Consider the following 20,845-nt stretch of genomic DNA (forward strand, 5'->3'; position numbering starts at 1 on the left):
CATTACTGGTGGAGGAAAGGCATTGTCATTACTGGTGGAAGGAAAGACATTGTCATTACTGGTGGAAGGAAAAACATTGTCATAACTGGTGGATGGAAAAACATTGTCATAACTGGTGGAAGGAAAGACATTGTCATTACTGGTGGAAGGAAAGACATTGTCATTACTGGTGGATGGAAAGACATTGTCATAACTGAAGGATGGAAGGACATTGTCATTACTGGTGGAAGGAAAGACATTGTCAAAACTGGTGGAAGGAAAGACATTGTCATAAATGGTGGATGGAAAAACATTGTCATTACTGGTGGGGGGTAAGACATTGTCATTACTGGTGGGGGGTAAGACATTGTCATTACTGGTGGAGGGTAAGACATTGTCATAACTGGTGGAAGGAAAGGCATTGTCATTAGTGGTGGAGGGTAAGACATTGTCATTACTGGTGGAAGGAAAGACATTGTCATAACTGAAGGATGGAAGGACATTGTCATTACTGGTGGAAGGAAAGACATTGTCAAAACTGGTGGAAGGAAAGACATTGTCATAAATGGTGGATGGAAAAACATTGTCATTACTGGTGGGGGGTAAGACATTGTCATTACTGGTGGAGGGTAAGACATTGTCATAACTGGTGGAAGGAAAGGCATTGTCATTAGTGGTGGAGGGTAAGACATTGTCATAACTGGTGGAAGGTAAGACATTGTCATTACTGGTGGAAGGAAAGACATTGTCATAAATGGTGGAAGGAAAGACATTGTCATTACTGGTGGGGGTAAGACATTGTCATAACTGGTGGAAGGAAAGACATTGTCATAACTGGTGGAAGGAAAGGCATTGTCATAACTGGTGGATGGAAAAACGTTGTCATTACTGGTGGGGGGTAAGACATTGTCATAACTGGTGGAAGGAAAGACATTGTCATAACTGGTGAAGGAAAGACATTGTCATAACTGGTGGATGGAAAAACGTTGTCATTACTGGTGGGGGTAAGACATTGTCATAACTGGTGGAAGGAAAGGCATTGTCATTACTGGTGGAAGGTAAGACATTGTCATTACTGGTGGAAGGAAAAACGTTGTCATTACTGGTGGGGGGTAAGACATTGTCATAACTGGTGGAGGGTAAGACATTGTCATTACTGGTGGAGGGTAAAGACATTGTCATTACTGGTGGAGGGTAAGACATTGTCAAAACTGGTGGAAGGAAAGACATTGTCATAACTGGTGGAGGGTAAGACATTGTCATTACTGGTGGAGGGTAAGACATTGTCATAATTGGTGGAGGGAAAGACATTGTCATAATTGGTGGAGGGTAAAGACATTGTCATAACTGGTGGAAGGAAAGACATTGTCATTACTGGTGGAAGGAAAGACATTGTCATAACTGAAGGATGGAAGGACATTGTCATAACTGGTGGAAGGAAAGACATTGTCATAAATGGTGGAAGGAAAGACATTGTCATTACTGGTGGAAGGAAAGACATTGTCATAAATGGTGTAAGGAAAGACATTGTCATTACTGGTGGGGGGTAAGACATTGTCATAACTGGTGGAAGGAAAGACATTGTCATAACTGGTGGAAGGAAAGGCATTGTCATAACTGGTGGATGGAAAAACGTTGTCATTACTGGTGGGGGTAAGACATTGTCAAAACTGGTGGAAGGAAAGACATTGTCATTACTGGTGGGGGGTAAGACATTGTCATTACTGGTGGAGGGTAAGACATTGTCATTACTGGTGGAAGGAAAGGCATTGTCATTACTGGTGGATGGAAAAACGTTGTCATTACTGGTGGGGGGTAAGACATTGTCAAAACTGGTGGAAGGAAAGACATTGTCATTACTGGTGGGGGGTAAGACATTGTCATTACTGGTGGAGGGTAAGACATTGTCATAACTGGTGGAAGGAAAGGCATTGTCATTAGTGGTGTAGGGGGATACCTTGTGATAACAGGTTAGGGGATGCCATGTTAATTACTGGAGGAGGATTAGACATTGTCATAACTGGTGGAAGGAAAGGCATTGTCATTATTGGTGGAAGGAAAGACATTGTCATAACTGGTGGAGTCAACTTGTTACATAAACTTTCAACGATTAATGTCATTAATTAGTATTAAAGCCATACCAGCCTCACATAATGCTCCCTGCCTCAATTAAGTACTTTATTTTAGTTACTGAAAAAATTTTTGCTAATAATTGGCACTCACAAATTAAAAGCCAAGTCCATTGCAAATTTTCATTTACAGTCACAAGATAATGGTAACTTAATAAATTTCTTCTTCTGGAGAAATAGTTTTCATACCTTCTGCATGCTTTATATATTGATTTATACAAATAGTATTCAGGCAGATATTACAGACATCATTAACTTTTTAGAATTTGACATTGAAAATAACAATGTAACAGAACAAAGTGTGGGTGCAGTTTTAAAGGGACTCCAGTAAGGTTTTTTTTTACATTACTGGGCTTGAAATATTATTTAGTTGAAAGAAATCGAAATGACACTTTAAAATGTTCATATTTTAATGTTGTTTGCTCTTAAAACAGACAGTTCCCTTTTCCGCCAACGGGATAATTACCTTCTTTTATTATACTACAGAATTCTTTCATCCCAATTTTTTTCAAGTACCATGTGATGGTACCGGACCATTTCACGATCTGTGATCCAAGATCCAGAATGCACGAAACTGGGGATTGTATAAAACATAGAGGGAAAAGTATTAACTGCTGGGGTTATGAAATGTGTAGTAATTTGTGGCATTAAAAGCTATAATTGATTAATTATATATATCAAATATATGATGACCAGTATATCAATTTAAAGTTTAGCTTGAAATATAATTTGGGCCTACTCATTAACAAAAATTGAAATACAACCCCGCGAGTACCGGATCTCGGGATTTTTCCGAACCACTGTTGTGATATGTGACCATGTTGGACAAGATATCTCTCCTGTTTATATTGACTACTGTGTAACTAACACAGTAGGTAATGCAAAGAAGAAACACCATATATTGACACCCTGTCTTGAATTAGGATGTCAGTAATAATGGATTTACACATGAAACCTAACTTGAGAAAAGAATTTACCATTTACTTGAAATTTTATTTCATTTTTTTTTCCGTTAAATTTACCATCTGAATGAGAGCGGCTTTAAAAAGATATGAATTGATGAAGTACAATCAATAGTTTCCATTTGGGCTCTTTTCCGAGAACTGTCAAATATTAATACTTTTGCTTATGTATGACACCAATGAGAGAAATTTAAATGTCAAGCACTTTTATCTCAGGGAACTCAGCTGCACAAAAGTTGTGAATAATTGATTTGAAATTACACTAATATAGATCTGTTTTGGTTTATCAAGGCAATGCATTTTCTGATACAAGTAGGCATTCAATGTAGTTGGAAGTCTGCTAAAAATTGGGCAAGAGTTCAACCATGTGATTAAAAAAATTATACACAAGACAAGCTAGGTGTTTGTAAAACAATATACAAATACTTATAGAATCTGGCATACTAAATATGATCATGGTGGTAATTATAGTTTGACAATATTGACTGAACACCGTTTAGCTAACATAAGGAATTTTTTCATCAGTTTCCACATTAAGTTTTTACAACCAAAACATATGTGATTCATAAAAGTACCGTTTTCAATTCTAAAAGTTTACCTTCAAATGACATCATTCAGGCTCGTTTTTTCACTGTCAAGTTGAGTTGAATAAGTTCAGTAATATATTGCAAAAGATTATAGGTATTAAAATGGTAATTGAACAATAATTGATAATGATACAATATAAAACTACTTACATTATAGGAGACTATCCCATTTAAAATTCTTTTGAGAATTTTAGTGTAACCAATACATTCTAAACTTTATGTATAGACATTTCCGTTAGTCTTATGAATTATTAATCCTTTTTTTTTTCAGAGTAAAATAAAAACACCATCAAGTAATTGTTATTTATACTTGTTCATTGACCAATAATTATTATACACTTGGAAAGACATATAATGTCACTTAAGTTATAGTAATGGAGCATGAAACGATGGCCTTTAAAAATAGTGGCAAGTACAGAACTCACATCTTGAAGGTTTAAATCAATGATCCAGATAATTTTTTATTCATAATTTTCACTTTGACGATATTTTTAATGATTGCATGGTGAATGGATGAATAATTCATTTTATTTTTGGTGTCTTAATAAATATTACTCTTTTTCTACTAATTTCATTGCATACATGTATACTTTCTTAATATATTTCTTGCTTGTTTATTCCCATAATATTATTATATATTGTCATGTTTCGCCTACAGTATATTCTATAATAATAATTTTAATGAAAATCACAGTCATGATGTAAAGATATCTGTGGTTTGAGTTAGATTCAAACTTATAACCTTAAGCTTCATACACTGTCATATTACTTTATCAGTAAGGATAGCAGTTTACATAACATAATACACTTTTCCTTTTTTCTCTTTCCTGTTGGATTTTTAACGTGCACCAACACAGAATAGGTCATTTGGCTATGGATAGCTTCCTTACATGAAAGATCTGAAGTCCGCCACAGTAACAGCAGTTAGGAGCAAGCGGCTTAAAGTGAACGGCCTCAACCACTCGGCTACAGATTTTTTTATTTTTTTTTTTTTTATTTGGGTTTTACGTCACACAGACACAGTATAGGTCATTTGGCGACATTCCAGCTTAACTGGTGGAGGAAGACCTCGGGTGCCCCTCCGTGCATTTTTTCAGGCACAAACGGGCACCTGAGTAGAACCACCGAAGTTCCGTAAGCTAGCAGGATAGCTTCCTCTCATGAAAGAATCCAAAGTCCCTGTAGGGATTCAAACCCACAACGGTGAGGGGCAAGTGATTGAAGTCAACGACCATAACCACTCGGCCACGGATGCCCCCTCGGCCACAGATATCTATATACATGTTTCAAAGTAGGAATATAGAAATAAATGGGAGAGGAAAACAACATGTTTCAAAGTAATGTTCATACCAAAACAGTCTTGTAGTTTTCCAGATTTGAATATCAAGTATTATGTTCAAATATTTCAGGTATATTCAAATATATCAGGAATATTTAAATAATTATCAGGAAAATTCAAATATTTTAGTAATATTCAAATATCAAAGGAATTTTTCAAATATATCAGGAAAATTCAAATATTTCAGGAATATTCAAATATCCCAGGAATATTTATTCAAATGTCTCAGGAATATTAAACAAGAGGGCCATGATGGCCCTGAGGTCGCTCACCTGTATAAAGGCACCCGGAGCGGGGTCAGTTTAAATCCCAAGCTTTTATTTGAACAAACTTGGAAGACACCCATTACAAGATGTTTCACGATATTAAGTTTTTACTACACACATATAATGAGAAACAACAATCTACCCCCTCCTTCCGCCCCCCCCCCCCCCCTTGGCAGGGCCAATTTTAACCCAAGGGCTTTTATTTGAACAAACTTGGTAGACACCCATAAGAAGATGTTTCATGCTAAACATCTAAGCTCTAGCTCATTGGGTTTTTTTTAAAAGAAGATTTTTTTAAGTTTTTACTATACACATATAGTTAAAACCAATGACACCCCTGGGGAGGGGCCAATTTTGACCCCAGGGCTTTTATTTGAACAAACTTTGTAGACACTCACTAGAAGATGTTTCATGCTTAATATCTTAACTCCAGCTATTTGGGTTTTTTCAAAGAAGATTTTTTTAAGTTTTTGCTATATACATATAAGGAAAATCAATGACCCCCGGGCGGGGCCAATTTTGACTCCAGGGCTTTTATTTGAACAAACTTGGTAGACACCAATTAGAACATGTTTCATGCTAAATATCTTAGCTCTAGCTCTTTGGGTTCTTTAAAAGAAGATTTTTTAAGTTTTTACTATATGCATATAGGGAAAATCAAAGACCCCCTGGGGCGGGGCCAATTTTGACCCCTGGGCTTTTATTTGAACAAACTTGGTAGACACTCACTAGAAGATGTTTCATGCTAAATATCTTAGCTCTAGCTCTTTGGGTTCTTTAAAAGAAGATATTTTAAGTTTTTACTATATGCATATAGGGAAAATCAAAGACCCCCTGGGGCGGGGCCAATTTTGACCCCAGGGCTTTTATTTGAACAAACTTGGTAGACACTCATTAGAAGATGTTTCATGCCAAATATCTAAGCTCTAGCTCTTGGGGTTTTTTAAGAGAAGATATTTAAAGTTTTTTCTTTCGGTTGCCATGGCAACCAGAGTTCTGCATGGAATTAAATTCTTTGAACAATTTTTAAAGGTGACCACCAAAGGAACATTCCTGTGAAGTTTGGATGAAATTGGCTTAGTGGTTTATGAGGAGATGTCATTTAAAGTAAAAGTTTACGGACGGACGACGGACGAACGCCGGGCGAAAAGCTATCACAAAAGCTCACCCTGTCACTTTGTGACAGGTGAGCTAAAAATCTCAGGTTAATTAGAATAGCCAAACTAGGCTTAGAAATGTATGTATTATGTTTTCAAATATTTACATTCTAATTCCAAAACACTGTTCTGAAAATCTTTCAAAACATCATGTTCAAATTCTTTACTCCAATATGTGACTTTTAATTAAATACAGTCTTTCATTTTTCATAATACAACCTCTAATCCAATACAACCTTTAACAAATTTTTGTCTTAAACTTCCATCAACATTTTGTGTGATAAGGATTTTCTAATTAAATTATCAGAGAGAAAATAAATGACATGCAACTGAATTCACAAGAATGAAACAGCTAGTGACTGTAAAAAATTATTCTACAGGGGCACATGTCATCAATTGATGCAATCTAATTAAGACAAGAATGTCAATCACAACACAAGAGGACAAGATAAAACAACAACCTAACACCATATAACAAGCAAAAACAGAATATTTTATCCAACAGATCTTGCATGCTGAATTCATGAAAAGGAAGCTCAAAATTTTGTTAATTGTTCATTTAAATAGTTACTTTAATTGAAACTGGATAGAGTCAGTAAAAACAAGCAATTATCATAGTATTGCAAGCAATCCATAAGTCCCCTACTGGTTAGAACCCCAGCAGCATTCTGAGGGGCCATTGGCCATTCAATTTTACCAGTGAATGAACTTAAATCTTTTGAGTTCTAAGTTTGTCTATATCACAGTAATGTGTTAAGTTTAATTCCCTGCCTAGTAAGATAATGTTTATACAACCTTGTCATATTATTATGATGTGGGATTTTAAAGTAAATCCTATAAGGAATGAAGAAGTTGGAGTGAAAAATACCAATTTCTTGAAAAAAATCTAAGTTCAAGGGGGAGATAATTCTGGAAATAGTCTTGCTAGAGTATTTAACCTTCTCAAAAATGTTGAGTGATAATAAGAAACATATATATGAAGTTTGAAGTAGATACATTAGGAAATAAAGAAGTTATTTAAAAAAGACAACATTTCTAAGTTCAAGGGAGGTAATACTGATAATTTTTGTGCTAGAGTTGTAAACCTTGTCACATATGATGTGGTTGATGGCCAGAAACTTATATTTAAAGTTTGAAGTAAACACCTTAAGAAATAAAGAACTTATAGTGAAAAAGCTGAAAAATTTAAATCAGAAATCTTGAAATTCAGGCTATTTGTTGCCATAGCAACCAGAATTTTCAACATAGGAAGAAAAGAAAACGATGTGCATAATCTCCAGACTGCCATCTACCCATATTTCAAGTTTTATAAAAATATTTTCAGTACTTTTTGAGTTATCACTGGATCCAGTTTATGTGTTAAATTTGCCATATTTTCAGACTATTTGTTGCCATAGCAACCAGAATTTTCAACATAGGAAGAAAAAAAAAGACGTGCATAATGTCCATACTGCCATTTATCCATATATCAAGTTTCATAAAAATATTTTCAGTTCTTTTTGCGTTATCGCGGGATCCAGTTTTGTGGACGGACGGACTGACAGACGGTCGTTCCTACTGAGTTGACATTATGGGGTTTTTTCTTTGATCTCCTTTGATCTCTAAAACCCCATAAGCAACGTATTTGCACCCCATAAGCAACCTTTTTCCTCACAAGTACCGTCTATACGGATTGAACATGGATATTCACCCCACATCGTCATTTCAGTGAGCTCGGACAGACAGACGGACGGAGGGTAAACCTAAAGTCCCCTCCGGTTAAACCGGTAGGGGACTAACAATGTGAATTTGTGACCAAAATCCTGTTAATAGTAATGAAATAGGTCAAAAATAATTAGTTATAATAATATCCGACAGATTATATGGCTCACTATAAATGATGTAGCGCTGACAGTCCCTTTGGTTATATTGCAAACAACAGTTTATACATGACCTTATCACATAAACCGCGGCGCAGGAGTGTAATAAAGCCATTTAATAAAAACGATATTACACTAGTGTAATAACACTTTGACGTGACGTCATTTGCGCTATATAGAAACATAGCCTTAAAGTGCGCTAATATCAGCGTAACACTATGGGCGCGTCATTAAAAAAATACTCATTTTAACAGTTTACTGTTCTTATTTTATATATGTGATAAATAGAATATCACATTCGTGTAGATTCAATACTAAATTTATTAAACTTGTTGAATAAAACAATATTATGCTCGCCAGAGGCTCGCATAATATGATTTTTATTCAACTCGTTTATTAAATTTAGTATTAAACTACAACTCATTCAATATCCTCTATATATAACATGCCAGACAAATTTATAGTAAATTTATATAGAATAACAAAAAATACTCATAAACTGCCTGTAGTCATGTATATTATAGATTATATAAACTTAACCACTATCCAATGAAAAGGGACATTACAAACATGCAGTAACAGTAACATGCAACAATAAATTCATGAAAGAGATTAAAAATATAATTAGAAAACATCTGTGTGACAATAAAAACGCATTTGAGCAGTTTTTTATTACTCAAAATAAGTACATAAAGGGAGCTAATTTAAAAATGATTTAAAATGAAGTTATGGTTCTTTTGCAATGCATTCCTCACTGTGTTATCTATTTTTATTTTTACTAAGTTTCACTGGAATCTCTGTAATACTTGGTTATTCTCTGGACAAGAAAATACAGACCAATGTTTACTTTTGACCTCTACTTTAGTGTGACCTTAATTTTATAACTATCAGGTAAGTGAAAACTTGAATTGTGAAAAATTTTCTTCGAGTTTTTGAAAGTTTATTTACTCATGATAGAAATTCCACTCTATTAGTCTCATTTTTGTTTTGATGGAATTTAAAAGTCAATTTAAACCTCCCTGATTTTTTACTAAAATAAAACAAAGTATTTTTTTGTGAAAATATTTTAATTTATAGTATGTGTAATACTAATATTGGCATTTGCTACTTTATTTCTGTCTACATTTTCAAAAATATTACCACGGAGTGCTTTTAATATGGCGCCAGTTACTGTGAAGTTTAAAATATTGAAAGTAAATCACCTTCAAATTGCCTAGAATATCTGGATGAAAAGATCATCATTGATTCTACAAAGGCAAAATGCCTGAATATAACTTTATTATTGCATGGTGTGATGCTTGTTATATCCACTAGATTGCCTATATTCTATAAGTAAACTCTGAAGTCACAGATCAATAGTTATCAAAGCAAAACTACAACTGTTGCAGCATGCAAAACTTTGACAAGATGTTAAAGCAAATTATTTATATTTGTTGAGGTATTATAGATTTTGGTTTAACTGAAACATCCATTTTAAAAGTTCAGTGTTTAAGTTTGTTTTTTTTGAAATTCTTAGGAGACATGCAAAAATGTACAATGTTTGTATATAATTTGTAACATTTTACAGACAAAATATATTCCATTTTTGAATTTAAGATAAAGGAACAAGAGGCCAATGATGACCTTTAAAGTCAACTCCAATGATGTCCAAAGGCCTAAAACCATAAATTTTGAATTACTAAGATCTTAAAAAGATCAGATGGGGCTCTTAAAAAAGAAAGAGTTTATTATAAATTGAAAATCACATTTTCGTGCCATTTTTGGTCTAATTTTCATGAAAAGCGTTGTAACGATTATCAATGATTGATTATTTTTCACAATTAGAATAATTATTTTGAAAAAAAAAAAAACCAGAGTGAGCAAATGTGAGCATTTTCCATACAAGAAATTTACTGAAAATTAATAATCTTTAAAAAACTAATTTTACAACTTTTGGCATGACAACATATATTTTATTTTCATGATTTATATGTCACATGAATAAAATACAGTATAAGAAAAAACTTACATTTTTTTTTAAAAAGTCTTTATCCAGAAGAAACAGCATTAACCGCAATTAGATCTGCTGTAAGTATGTTTTTTTCCAGATTACAGTGTACATGAAGATCTAAAGATACATAAGTATATAGACACAAAAGCAAACAGAAACACTGACAAGAAAAATCAGTATTCCAAGAAAAAGTACGAGATTATCGATAATTATCAAGTCCAGGAAACTTGGAATAACTGTGTCCTAAAAAACGTGTGAATTACAATTAAGTAACGTCAGCTCTTGGAGAAACTGTAATTAACTTGACGGCAGGTTCATCAGCAATTCAAATCAGCCTCTCATTAGAAAATGAAAACTATCAATAAGATTTGTGAGTGAAATACAGAGAGTAAAAAACTAATATATAATCTCGTCTGAAGCCGAAACCAAATATCTTTCTTTTCCCCCTATTTACTGATAACGTTACTTGCGATGGCCACAATGTTGTCAATTTTCATGTTAACAAATCCTTCCAAAAATGGAAAACAGTACCAATTTCCATTACAGTAATTATTGGGAGATATAAAGAAGTATGCGGAGATGAAAAAATTGATTTTGGCCGGCACAAGCTATCAACATTGTATCCTATATCTATTGGAAATCATAATTTCTGTCCATACCTTTTGACATATAGTTGACATTATTTTCTCAGATTCTGTAAAATAATCGTAATTGCTGTGATGTTATCAGCCTTCTACAAGAAATTTTATATTGGTAAGCTAAAGGCAGTGATACAAATTCTGGTATTGGAATCATTAAAGGTATAAAACTAGCCGCCAAATGTCATAAAATGTATCTCTTTCAGACAAATGGCTGAGAACTTCTCTTTTGAATGACAAAAACAAATTTTCTTCAACAGAAACTTTTCAACAGAAACTTGTTCATTTGTGCAGCAACAAAAAATAATAATATAAAATGAAAATAATAAAATTGTTCATTGTGCAAGACAAGGAAGAAATCTTACAAGATCAACAAGAACAACTGTTAAGAGGGTTTTTGACATGATAGGACTGAAAATATTTTTCAGAGATTTGTGTACCATTTGATGTACATGTAGGTCCGGACCATTAACTTGTACAATGTATATAAATCTTTTTTTATAGAATATTCATTATTTTTATTGTGCAAAATGACCCAAAAAATGAAAGCATTGCAACGCTTTTCACTCAAATATGTGGCTAAGATCAAAATAAATAAAACAAATACTTTTTTGCATTGTGAATTCCACCCTTTTAGGCTCCAAAACTGTGTGAAAGAAACACTTGGATACACTAACAGTATTGATGCAATTTTCAATAGAAAATACAAGACAAAAAATGACTGTGGTGGGTAAATCCCTAGAGGAAATAAACATTGTGCCTGGCTAATACTTTTGGTGTTATCAAAAAATTTCCATATTTGATGAATCATTGCCGTTTTAATGACTGATACTGAAGAGTAAAACGGCACGAAATATGACTTTCATTTCCTGTAATCATTTCAATCAATGCTGGTTCGGGTTCCGACGAAACCAGAGAAAACAATAAAAACTTCCATGATTACAATGTAGAAAAGATGAAAAAAACGATAAAATACTAGCTAATGTGAAAAATCACTACATGTAACTTTTTTAAAGGAATTTTTCCGCTTACAATGAAGCTAGCTATATTTCTACTCAATGCAGGCTACAAAAAATGGCAGGTTTCCTCTTCCTATAAAATATCTTTCCCATTAAAATATCTCAAGCTTGCATAATATTATCACGAAAATTTCCTATGAATATGAATTTTATCTCCAAATTGACCATATCAACATCTCATTAATAAAAATACATGTGTCACATTTTCTTAACTGACAAAATTAATATCTCCTCTACATAATATTACTATCTGCTAGATATTATATTTCTGGAAGAATAGAGAAGAATGTAACTTACAAACAAGAGGGCCATGATGGCCCTGAAGTCGCTCACCTGTATATAGGCCCCCCGGAGCGGGGCAAGTTTAAACCCCAGGGCTTTTATTTGAATAAACTTGGTAGACACCCATTAGAAGATGTTTCATGCTAAACATCTAAGGTCTAGCTTGTTGGGTTTTTTAAAAAAAGATTGTTTAAGTTTTTTCTTAAAACATATACTAGTATTAAAAACAATGACACTCCTGGGGCAGGGGCAGTTTTGACCCCAGGGCTTTTATTTGAACAAACTTGGACACCCATTAGAAGATGTTTCATGCTAAATATCTTAGCTCTAGCTCTTTGGGTTCTTTAAAAGGGGATTTTAAAAGTTTTTACTACATACATATAGGGAAAATCAATGACCCCCTGGGGCGGGGCCAATTTTGACCCCAGGGCTTTTATTTGAACAAACTTGGTAAACACTCACTAGAAGATGTTTCATGCCATATATTTAAGCTCTTGCTCTTTTGGTTTTTTAGAAGATGATATTTAAAGTTTTTTCTTTTGGTTGTCATGGCAACCAGAGTTCTGCATGGAATTAAATTCTTTGAACAATTTTCAAAGGTGACCACCAAAGGAACATCCCTGTGAAGTTTGGATGAAATTGGCTCAGTGGTTTATGAGGAGATGTCATTTAAAGTAAAAGTTTGCTGACGACGGACGGACGACGGACGAAAAGCGATCACAAAAGCTCACCCTGTCACAAAGTGACAGGTGAGCTAAAAAAGGTACTTACAATACAGAAGTGTCTATCTTAGGAGTGTGGATGTGATTCACTCAAATTTTTGAAAATTCCCCCCTATTTTTTCAGAGAGGGGGAAAATTTTACATAGAGAAAGAAGGAAAAAAATCAACAAAGTAATAAATTTAATTTTCGATAAAATCCCCGTTTTTCAAATCCTAGAATAGATGGTAAACAGTATACATTTTTGTAATTTGAAACTATAATTCAAACCAGTGTTTGTTTATTTTCCTCTCTGACTTTTTTTTTAAACTAAATTCATTGCATAATTTTGATTCTTCATTTTGATCCTTAGTCTCATTCGACTTTCTTTCTTCACTTATTCACTCACTCCTATTCACTCTGTCCAGGCTCTCAATATGTATATCGTTTAAAGCTCAATTTTTTGTATTTTGATGAGGGAAAATTTTTTGCAAAAAAAGTGACCATATATAAAACACATGCAGCAAACTGTTACCAGCAGTGTATGTTACATGACACTTGACATGAAAGGAGAAATTTTGTCTCACAGTATATTAAACCATCAATTATGTATATACCTTTTTCAACACTGTAATTGATTTTCAATACAGCAAATATATATTTCAACATTAGCTTGTAGTAATTAATAGAACAAAATTGAGATATTGTGTGTAAAAATATTACCCATACAGAAAAACTAATAATGCATATTTCAAACCAATGTAATAAATGCCACTAAGGGTGTACAATTATCTTACAGTGGGAGGGGGGAGATTAAAGCAATGAGGAAGTTATAAGGGGAGGGGTATTTATTACAGGTTACACACAGTAGAACTTTTAAGCCAAAACTAGTACATGTATTATATTGAAAGGTGATAAATTCTCTTTTTATGTGGTCATTGTCCCAGTGTAAGAAATTAGGATTTGAAATGACTAGGCTGGTCGGACTACCAGATTGGAATATTCACTAGCCCAAAAGACATTTCACTAGCCTGATTCATTTGTTCAAAACAGTTGTTGATATTGCCTCTGAAAATACAGTAGCCTGGTCGGGCTTGTTACTATGAAAAGTTGGTAGCCCAAGGAAGAATTTAATAGTCAGGGGCTATCGGACTACTGCTAATTTCGAACACTGTTGTCCCCCAGCATTATACCACAAAACAACAATATAATGTAAGTACTGTGCCGCTATGATAATGTGAGAGTGACATTGCATTTTTTGTGTACACAATAGTTTACAATCTTCATCTGAATAGGTAAAACAGGGTTTTTAGAAGCGAATATAGTACAAGATAAAAGTTAAAATTTTAAATGTCTTGATGGCAAAGTTGGTAAAGTCGTAGGAATGCTATACAAATAAATTTTTTCACGAGTTTGAGCCTCACAAGTTGTTTAACTTTTTCCTTTCTTTTTCTTTCCCCTTTTTTTCAATTTTACTGAAGATGCAAATGAATTGGAAAATATAGGTAATTTTATTAAAATAATTTAAATATACCGGTAATAACATTTTTATCCTGTGTAGTGTGAAAAATGCAATTGCCATAGTACTTGTGCAGTGCATGAGTATTTCGTGCCAACTGAACTATTGTTGAAACAATTTGTGTACATGTATTCATTCCGTTTAGTATACGATATAAGGTTGAAAAAATATTACATATTCGTATTTGATTGTTTAAATATAGAAATTATTTTCGAGAAAAAAGTACAAACCGAACCAGTCTTGTATTGATATTTAACTAGAAGATTAACTGACAACGTTACCTACTGCGTTACGCTGACAGTTGATCAATTTGTTGATATTTTAATTTATAAGGCAAGCCTGCATACCTTAAGATAATAAACACAATATGATAACTGTTTTACACCGTAATAGTGGACTTGACCGCCTCGTCACTAAATAATTATCCTAAACGGACAGTAAATCATACATATCTTAAAAAAATATGCATAAAGTACATGTTATTATAGGCACTGTGCTGGGAGGGATAAGAATGTAGAAATGAGATGCTTTTGTAAATGTCTTTATTTTGACCTATTTTTCCCCTTAGGAAATGATTCTTTGTGCACTGTGAACACCCTGAGTGATAGCATTTGCAACAAGGCAGGCCAATCAATGCTACAAATACTACATGTTCATAAATGTATGCCAACAATGTATTTATTATACATCTTTAAGATGTGGTTAAATTTAAAATGAATTATCAGTTGACAGTAAACTTTTAAGGCAAACATTTACAAAATCAAGAGAGTTTAAATAATCTCTCCCAACAATAACTCTTATTTTTACCAACAGTTTCTGTAAAATATAATAAGATATTAATATAAACATTCATAAGTTGCAGTATACTACTAGCTTGACTTAAATTTTGTTATACATGTAGTTGTGTAATTATACAATGCATACTAATGGAAAAATTATCTCAGCAGATAACTGATTTATACGCCTTAATAAATGTTATTAAATGTTATTCGGAACTCTGCAAATGTGGGTTTTTCCCATCTAATCCCCTGATACATAATCCCATGATACAAACCAATTTTTACCGTTATAGCATCATGGTGCACTTCAGGTCACAATAGATAAGTCTATTATAACCTTTGTAATTCTGAAATTAGTCGGACTGCCTAAGAATAAGCTACATACAAATATGTATGTAGAAATGAGAGAATTACGACACATATACCACCAAATCGATATGCCAGACCAATTACAGCACGGCCCCTAGCAGAACAGTCATGCAAGCATAGATACTGCAAATCCACCGGTTTCAGAACAGCTTTATAAATATGTAAGTATATATTATATACATGTTTGTTGTACACCAATAAGCCTCTAGCAGATCTATAAGAAAAGTACCAAGGTGTAATTCCATTATAATTCTGGCAAAGCAATCTTATTAGAAGAGAATCAATACATAATCATGATTTAATTTTGATTTATTACACTGTGTCTGCCAACTATTGACTATACACCATGTTTAATTCACTGTGAGGTAAAATGAATATGAATATGACAATGCCTTTACATGGAAATAGATACTGTATAAATATTCAGTTTCTTTGAATAGGTATCTGGTAAATTAAAATATTTTTAAAGTTTGAAAGTAGTGTAAAGTTGTATTATACCAATGGTTAACCACCTTCTTGACACATGCGATAGTTTTTTACCACCTTAAGTCTTTTGGTAACCTGTATCTTGCTGTAATAAAGACAACCACTTTGCCCTTTGGTATATGTAGCTTTTGCCTTTTACAGCTGTTTTGGGAAAGGCCTATGGATTAACGTGGAGGGCGGAATCTGGAAAATATCTGGCATTGTTGGAAATTTTAAGAATTTAAAAAAGTTGAAAAACTACCCAATACATGTACATGACTCACAGTTTTATTCAAGTGTATATTTTTTTCTTAATTAAAAAAAAAGAGGTATTTTGGATTGGGAATAAGGAATTATGTTGGCCCTGGTACACCCTGGTAATGGGCGGAAAATGCCCTTCATATGGAATGTAGGCAATAACTGGTGTAACAGTCACACACCAGGCCTTTTCCTAGCCATTTTGTCCAGAATGTTTGCATTGTAAAGTTGCTTAATTAGGAAAAATATTTAAATACCTGTAATGTTAAAAAAAAACAAATAACGTTTTCATTGTAAATTCAACTAAAACATTGAACCATTAATCATACAAATCATTAAACAATAAAAATGTTGATTATTATATATTTAAAATCATATCTAAACCCTGCAAAATAACCAAAGATAAAAACACAGAGGAAAAAATCAAACATTGTATCATCCGATGAATCAACTTTAAAAATCAAAATGTATTTTACTCCCAATAGCAACTTTCAACTTGCATAAACTTTGTACCTAGCAATTACTATGCTATGATATACAAATATAAAAAGCCTTTTTTTATGTTATCCTCAATATAAACATTTTGAACAAACTATGAATGGTGGCCTAGTTAAGAGGGATCATGGGTTCCAGCCCTAATTGGATAACGAGCATATTTCTTCATGATTAAGATTTCTTAAGCTTGCCAGTATTATGAAAGGAAAAGAGAATGAAAGTAACTAATTGCTTAATATTGTTCTTGTGAAATGAAGTGCTTGGATGCGACATAACGTTGTCATGTGATAGAAATTTGTGCCAAGTTATTTCAAATTCCTCAATGCAAAGTTTGTCTGGACATGATTGTTATGTAAGTGGGGACGCACAGACGGACACATCGTCTTGATAGACATTTGTGCCAAGTTATTTTAAAATCCTTCCATGCATGACAAAGTTACAGTCCGGACATGAATGTGTATATGCAGGGCCTTTCTACCCTTCTTAGCTGTAGCCGGTATCCGGCTACTTCCCCAAGCCGACTTACTACCTTTTTTCCCCAAAAAAACAGTCTAAAACTCCCCTTCTTGCGGAGATTTCCCCTTTCAAAGAAATGTTAAATTAAAGAAAAAAACTTGTGAACAAACTTTCTTGTTTAAAAATAGATCGTTGTTTTTGTCCAATGAAAGCTAATTATTCAATTACCCACTAGAGGGATACCTTGATTCAATACAATTGATGTTAACTCACAGCCTCGGTCTGAGTTTGCAACTTTCTAAAAGCAACATGGGAAAACCCCTCTGCCTTATTTTTTATTGCACACGTTATTTTTTACAACAATACGGCGACCAATTTACGATGTCGCAAATGTAAACAATGTCACAGAACAAGAAGAAAATACTATTGAGTGATGTTTGTAATTGTTTACTAAAATTGGACGAATTGTTGACCTTCCTGTAAGTGCAAGAGAATCCAGTACATGTATCCCCTTGCAAGTTTGTATGTCCGAGTAGCACAACATGGCCAAGTGTGGGGAAATGTTTTACACTTGGGAAAATAGTGAGCCTAGCACAACAGTGCCAGTAATAGTGATACAGTGGTAACTGATAATAATGTTCCCTCTGAATCAAATCAAGAACCCTCACATGTCCTACGTAAATTTATATAATTAGGAAATATGAGTCAAGGTATTTTTGGGCAAATATAAAGTGGCAATAAAATGATCTGGAAAAAAATCCCTTTTACTTTGTTAACTTATGTTGGACAGAAAGCTCCTTAAGTGTGTTTGGAGGAAAATGTGCAAATATTTCCCCCAAATGTGTGATTTTAATAAGTATTTGTAGTATATCTGGTTATAGAACAACACACCGACTGCCTGTGGAAAAAATATATTTTCCCCAAAAGTATGAAAACCGCGCATTTTTTCCCCACAAAAAGGGCTAGGGCGCCTTCCCCAAAACTAGTGAAAAGGCCCTGATATTTAAACTCTTCTAGACAGAATGAGTACCTTCAAACTATAAGTGTGACCTTGACCTTGAAGGTAGGGACAGGGGTCTTAGACACTACATGTTACATGTTGTCTTGATATAGTAGACATTTTAATTTGTGCCTAGTTATTTTAAAATCCTTCAATGCATGACAAAGTTACCGTCCGGACACAAATATGTTTACCTATAAACCCTAATTAATCAGTAAAGTGAACTTCAAAATGGTAATGTGACCTTGCCCTGAGGTAGGGACGTGGTTTTTGAGAGCGACACATCATCTTGATGTGGTAGACATTTATGCCTTGTTATTCTAAAATCCTTGGATGCATGACAAAGTTACAGTCCGGACACATATGTGTGTACCTATAAACTTTCACGTGATCATGTGAAACTTAAAAATGTAAGTGTGACCTTGACCTTTGAGATAGGGACATGATTCTTGGATGCAACACATTGTCTTGATGTGGTAGACATTTATGCCAAGTTATAGTAAAATCCTTTGATGCATGACAAAGTTACAGCCCGAACACAATTGTGTGTACCCATTCACTCAAATTGTGGAAATTTGAAACTTCAAAATGTAAGTGTGACCTTAACCTTTAAGGTAGGGACGTAATTCTTGGTTGACATTTATGCCTAGTTATTTTAAAATCCTTCAATGCATGACAAAGTTACAGTCCGGACACAAATGTGTGTACCTATTGAAGTTCTGTAATTGTGATCATGTTAAACTTAAAAATGTTAGTGTGAACTTGACCTTTGAGCTAGGGATGTAATTCTTGGACGAGACACATCGTCTTTATATGGTAGACATTTGTGCCAAGCTATTTTAAAATCCCTCAATGTAAAACAAAGTAACAGTCAGGACACAAATCAAGTGGGGACAAACAGACAGAAGGACCGTGTGATTTTCATATGCCGCCCTTTGGGGGCATAAAATGTCCATGGTTCAGAACTGTTCACTATCTAGAGGAGAAGATGTGTAAGCTGCTGGCTAGCTCAGTTGGTAGAACCGTTTAACGGTATTTCGACGCGACGACCCCGGGTTCCAGTCTCGGTCAACTGCACTTTTTTCTCACCCCACATTTGGTGGCCAACGTGGGACCATGACTGCATAATTATATACTATAGCTCAAAGTTTAATTTGCATTGCTCTGTAACCCTGAGAAATTTGGGAATGAATTTCAATATAGCGGGAAAGTATGTCACAGCTCAGAACTATTCACTATAAAGGGGAGAAGCAGCGGTATATCTCAGTCAGTAAAGCCGCGGAACGGTATTCCATGGTTCCAGGGTTCAAGTCCCAGTTAGACTTAACATTTTTCTCACCCTGTGACATACAAACATGTAATAGTGAGCTTGTACCGTAACAAGAGTACCTGCTAGATAGTGATGGTTTTGAAAACTTTCGCCGGAAGTAATGCAAAATTATGGGAAACTGGCCAATCGCAACTTTTCCAATTACAAAATGATAAAAGCCGAGGAATTCTAATGAAAAGAGATGTGTAGACTGGCCTCCTGCGAAATTTAAAAGGAACCATAATTTGAACCGACTTTCCTGTGCATATTGTGCAGCCGCCAATGGGTTTAAATTATAATGTACTATAATTTCTGTCAAAGAGCTTTCAGAATATCACCAGCTTCATAATAATGGTTTCTAAAGACAATGCTATATAATAACACACGAGTCTTTAACTCTGTTTAAACAATCAGTTAATTCCTAAATTTCACAATTTTTAAGCTGACAAAAGACATCATATAACACTTTTAAAATTACTGAACTTACGAAAGTAGTGTTGCTTATATTAAAAACACTATATCAAGATGTGTTTACAGAGAGATGGAACCACTTCACACAAACAACTGACACTTCATCGAGGTTTCATAGGTTTTTGTAAACATCGCGTAAACATGTGACAATAAAAAATCTTGTAAATCTTAATTTGAATACGTCATTGAGCCTAAAACTTGAATGAGACCATGAATATAAACATTTGCATTTATTTTTTAAATCAGAAAGCATAAAAATAATTACCGAATTATGATGTTAAGTCACAGGAATCCTCTGGAGACGTGTATGTTCGCACCGCTTTGTACTTACTAAAGTTCATTTATTAAATGTTGGTTGATCAACTGAATCAGTTACGTCCAAAATCGAATGTTAAGAAAAATAATGAATACGTCATTTTCAAATTGATAATTTTATCGAAAGTCTTCGGACAATAATGTCAAGTTTAAGAATATTTCATAGAATCGCTTTTTCAACCGTTCGCGTCCCTTCCACTAACCCACCTTATAAATAATCAAATTAAACATGTATCTAATTACACAGACACTTGGGGTTTGGAGCTCAAAACGCCTTTAAAATCCAAATAAAATGCATATTTGTCAATCCCAGCACATGTACTGATCATATATATCAAAAAAACTTAATATAAGCCGTTTTGAAAAAAAATCATATTTCAACATCTATAATAATATTATTATAGATGTTGAAATATGAATTTTTTTCAAAACGGCTTATATTAAGTTTTTTTGATATATATGATCAGTACATGTGCTGGGATTGACAAATATGCATTTTATTT

General features: G+C 33.8%; 2 protein-coding genes across 3 annotated transcripts in view; both read right to left on the reverse strand.

Moving 5' to 3' along the window:
- Positions 1–20,369, reverse strand: part of LOC132759156 (alpha-(1,6)-fucosyltransferase-like) — a 53,382-nt gene extending 33,013 nt beyond the window's left edge. For both annotated transcript variants that reach the window (XR_009629674.1, XM_060750879.1), the window contains exon 1: positions 20,293–20,369. The gene's annotated coding sequence lies outside the window, so the exon portion shown is untranslated. The remainder of the gene's footprint in view (positions 1–20,292) is intronic.
- LOC132759165 (uncharacterized) lies at positions 3–752 on the reverse strand. The gene has a single exon (XM_060750888.1). The coding sequence runs from the start codon at positions 750–752 to the stop codon at positions 3–5; it is 750 nt and encodes a 249-aa protein (XP_060606871.1).
- Positions 20,370–20,845: the final 476 nt, after the last annotated feature.

This window comes from Ruditapes philippinarum, unplaced genomic scaffold (assembly GCF_026571515.1).
Source record: "Ruditapes philippinarum isolate M1 unplaced genomic scaffold, ASM2657151v2 ctg450_1_1_1_1, whole genome shotgun sequence".
In the NCBI taxonomy this organism is placed as follows: domain Eukaryota; kingdom Metazoa; phylum Mollusca; class Bivalvia; order Venerida; family Veneridae; genus Ruditapes; species Ruditapes philippinarum.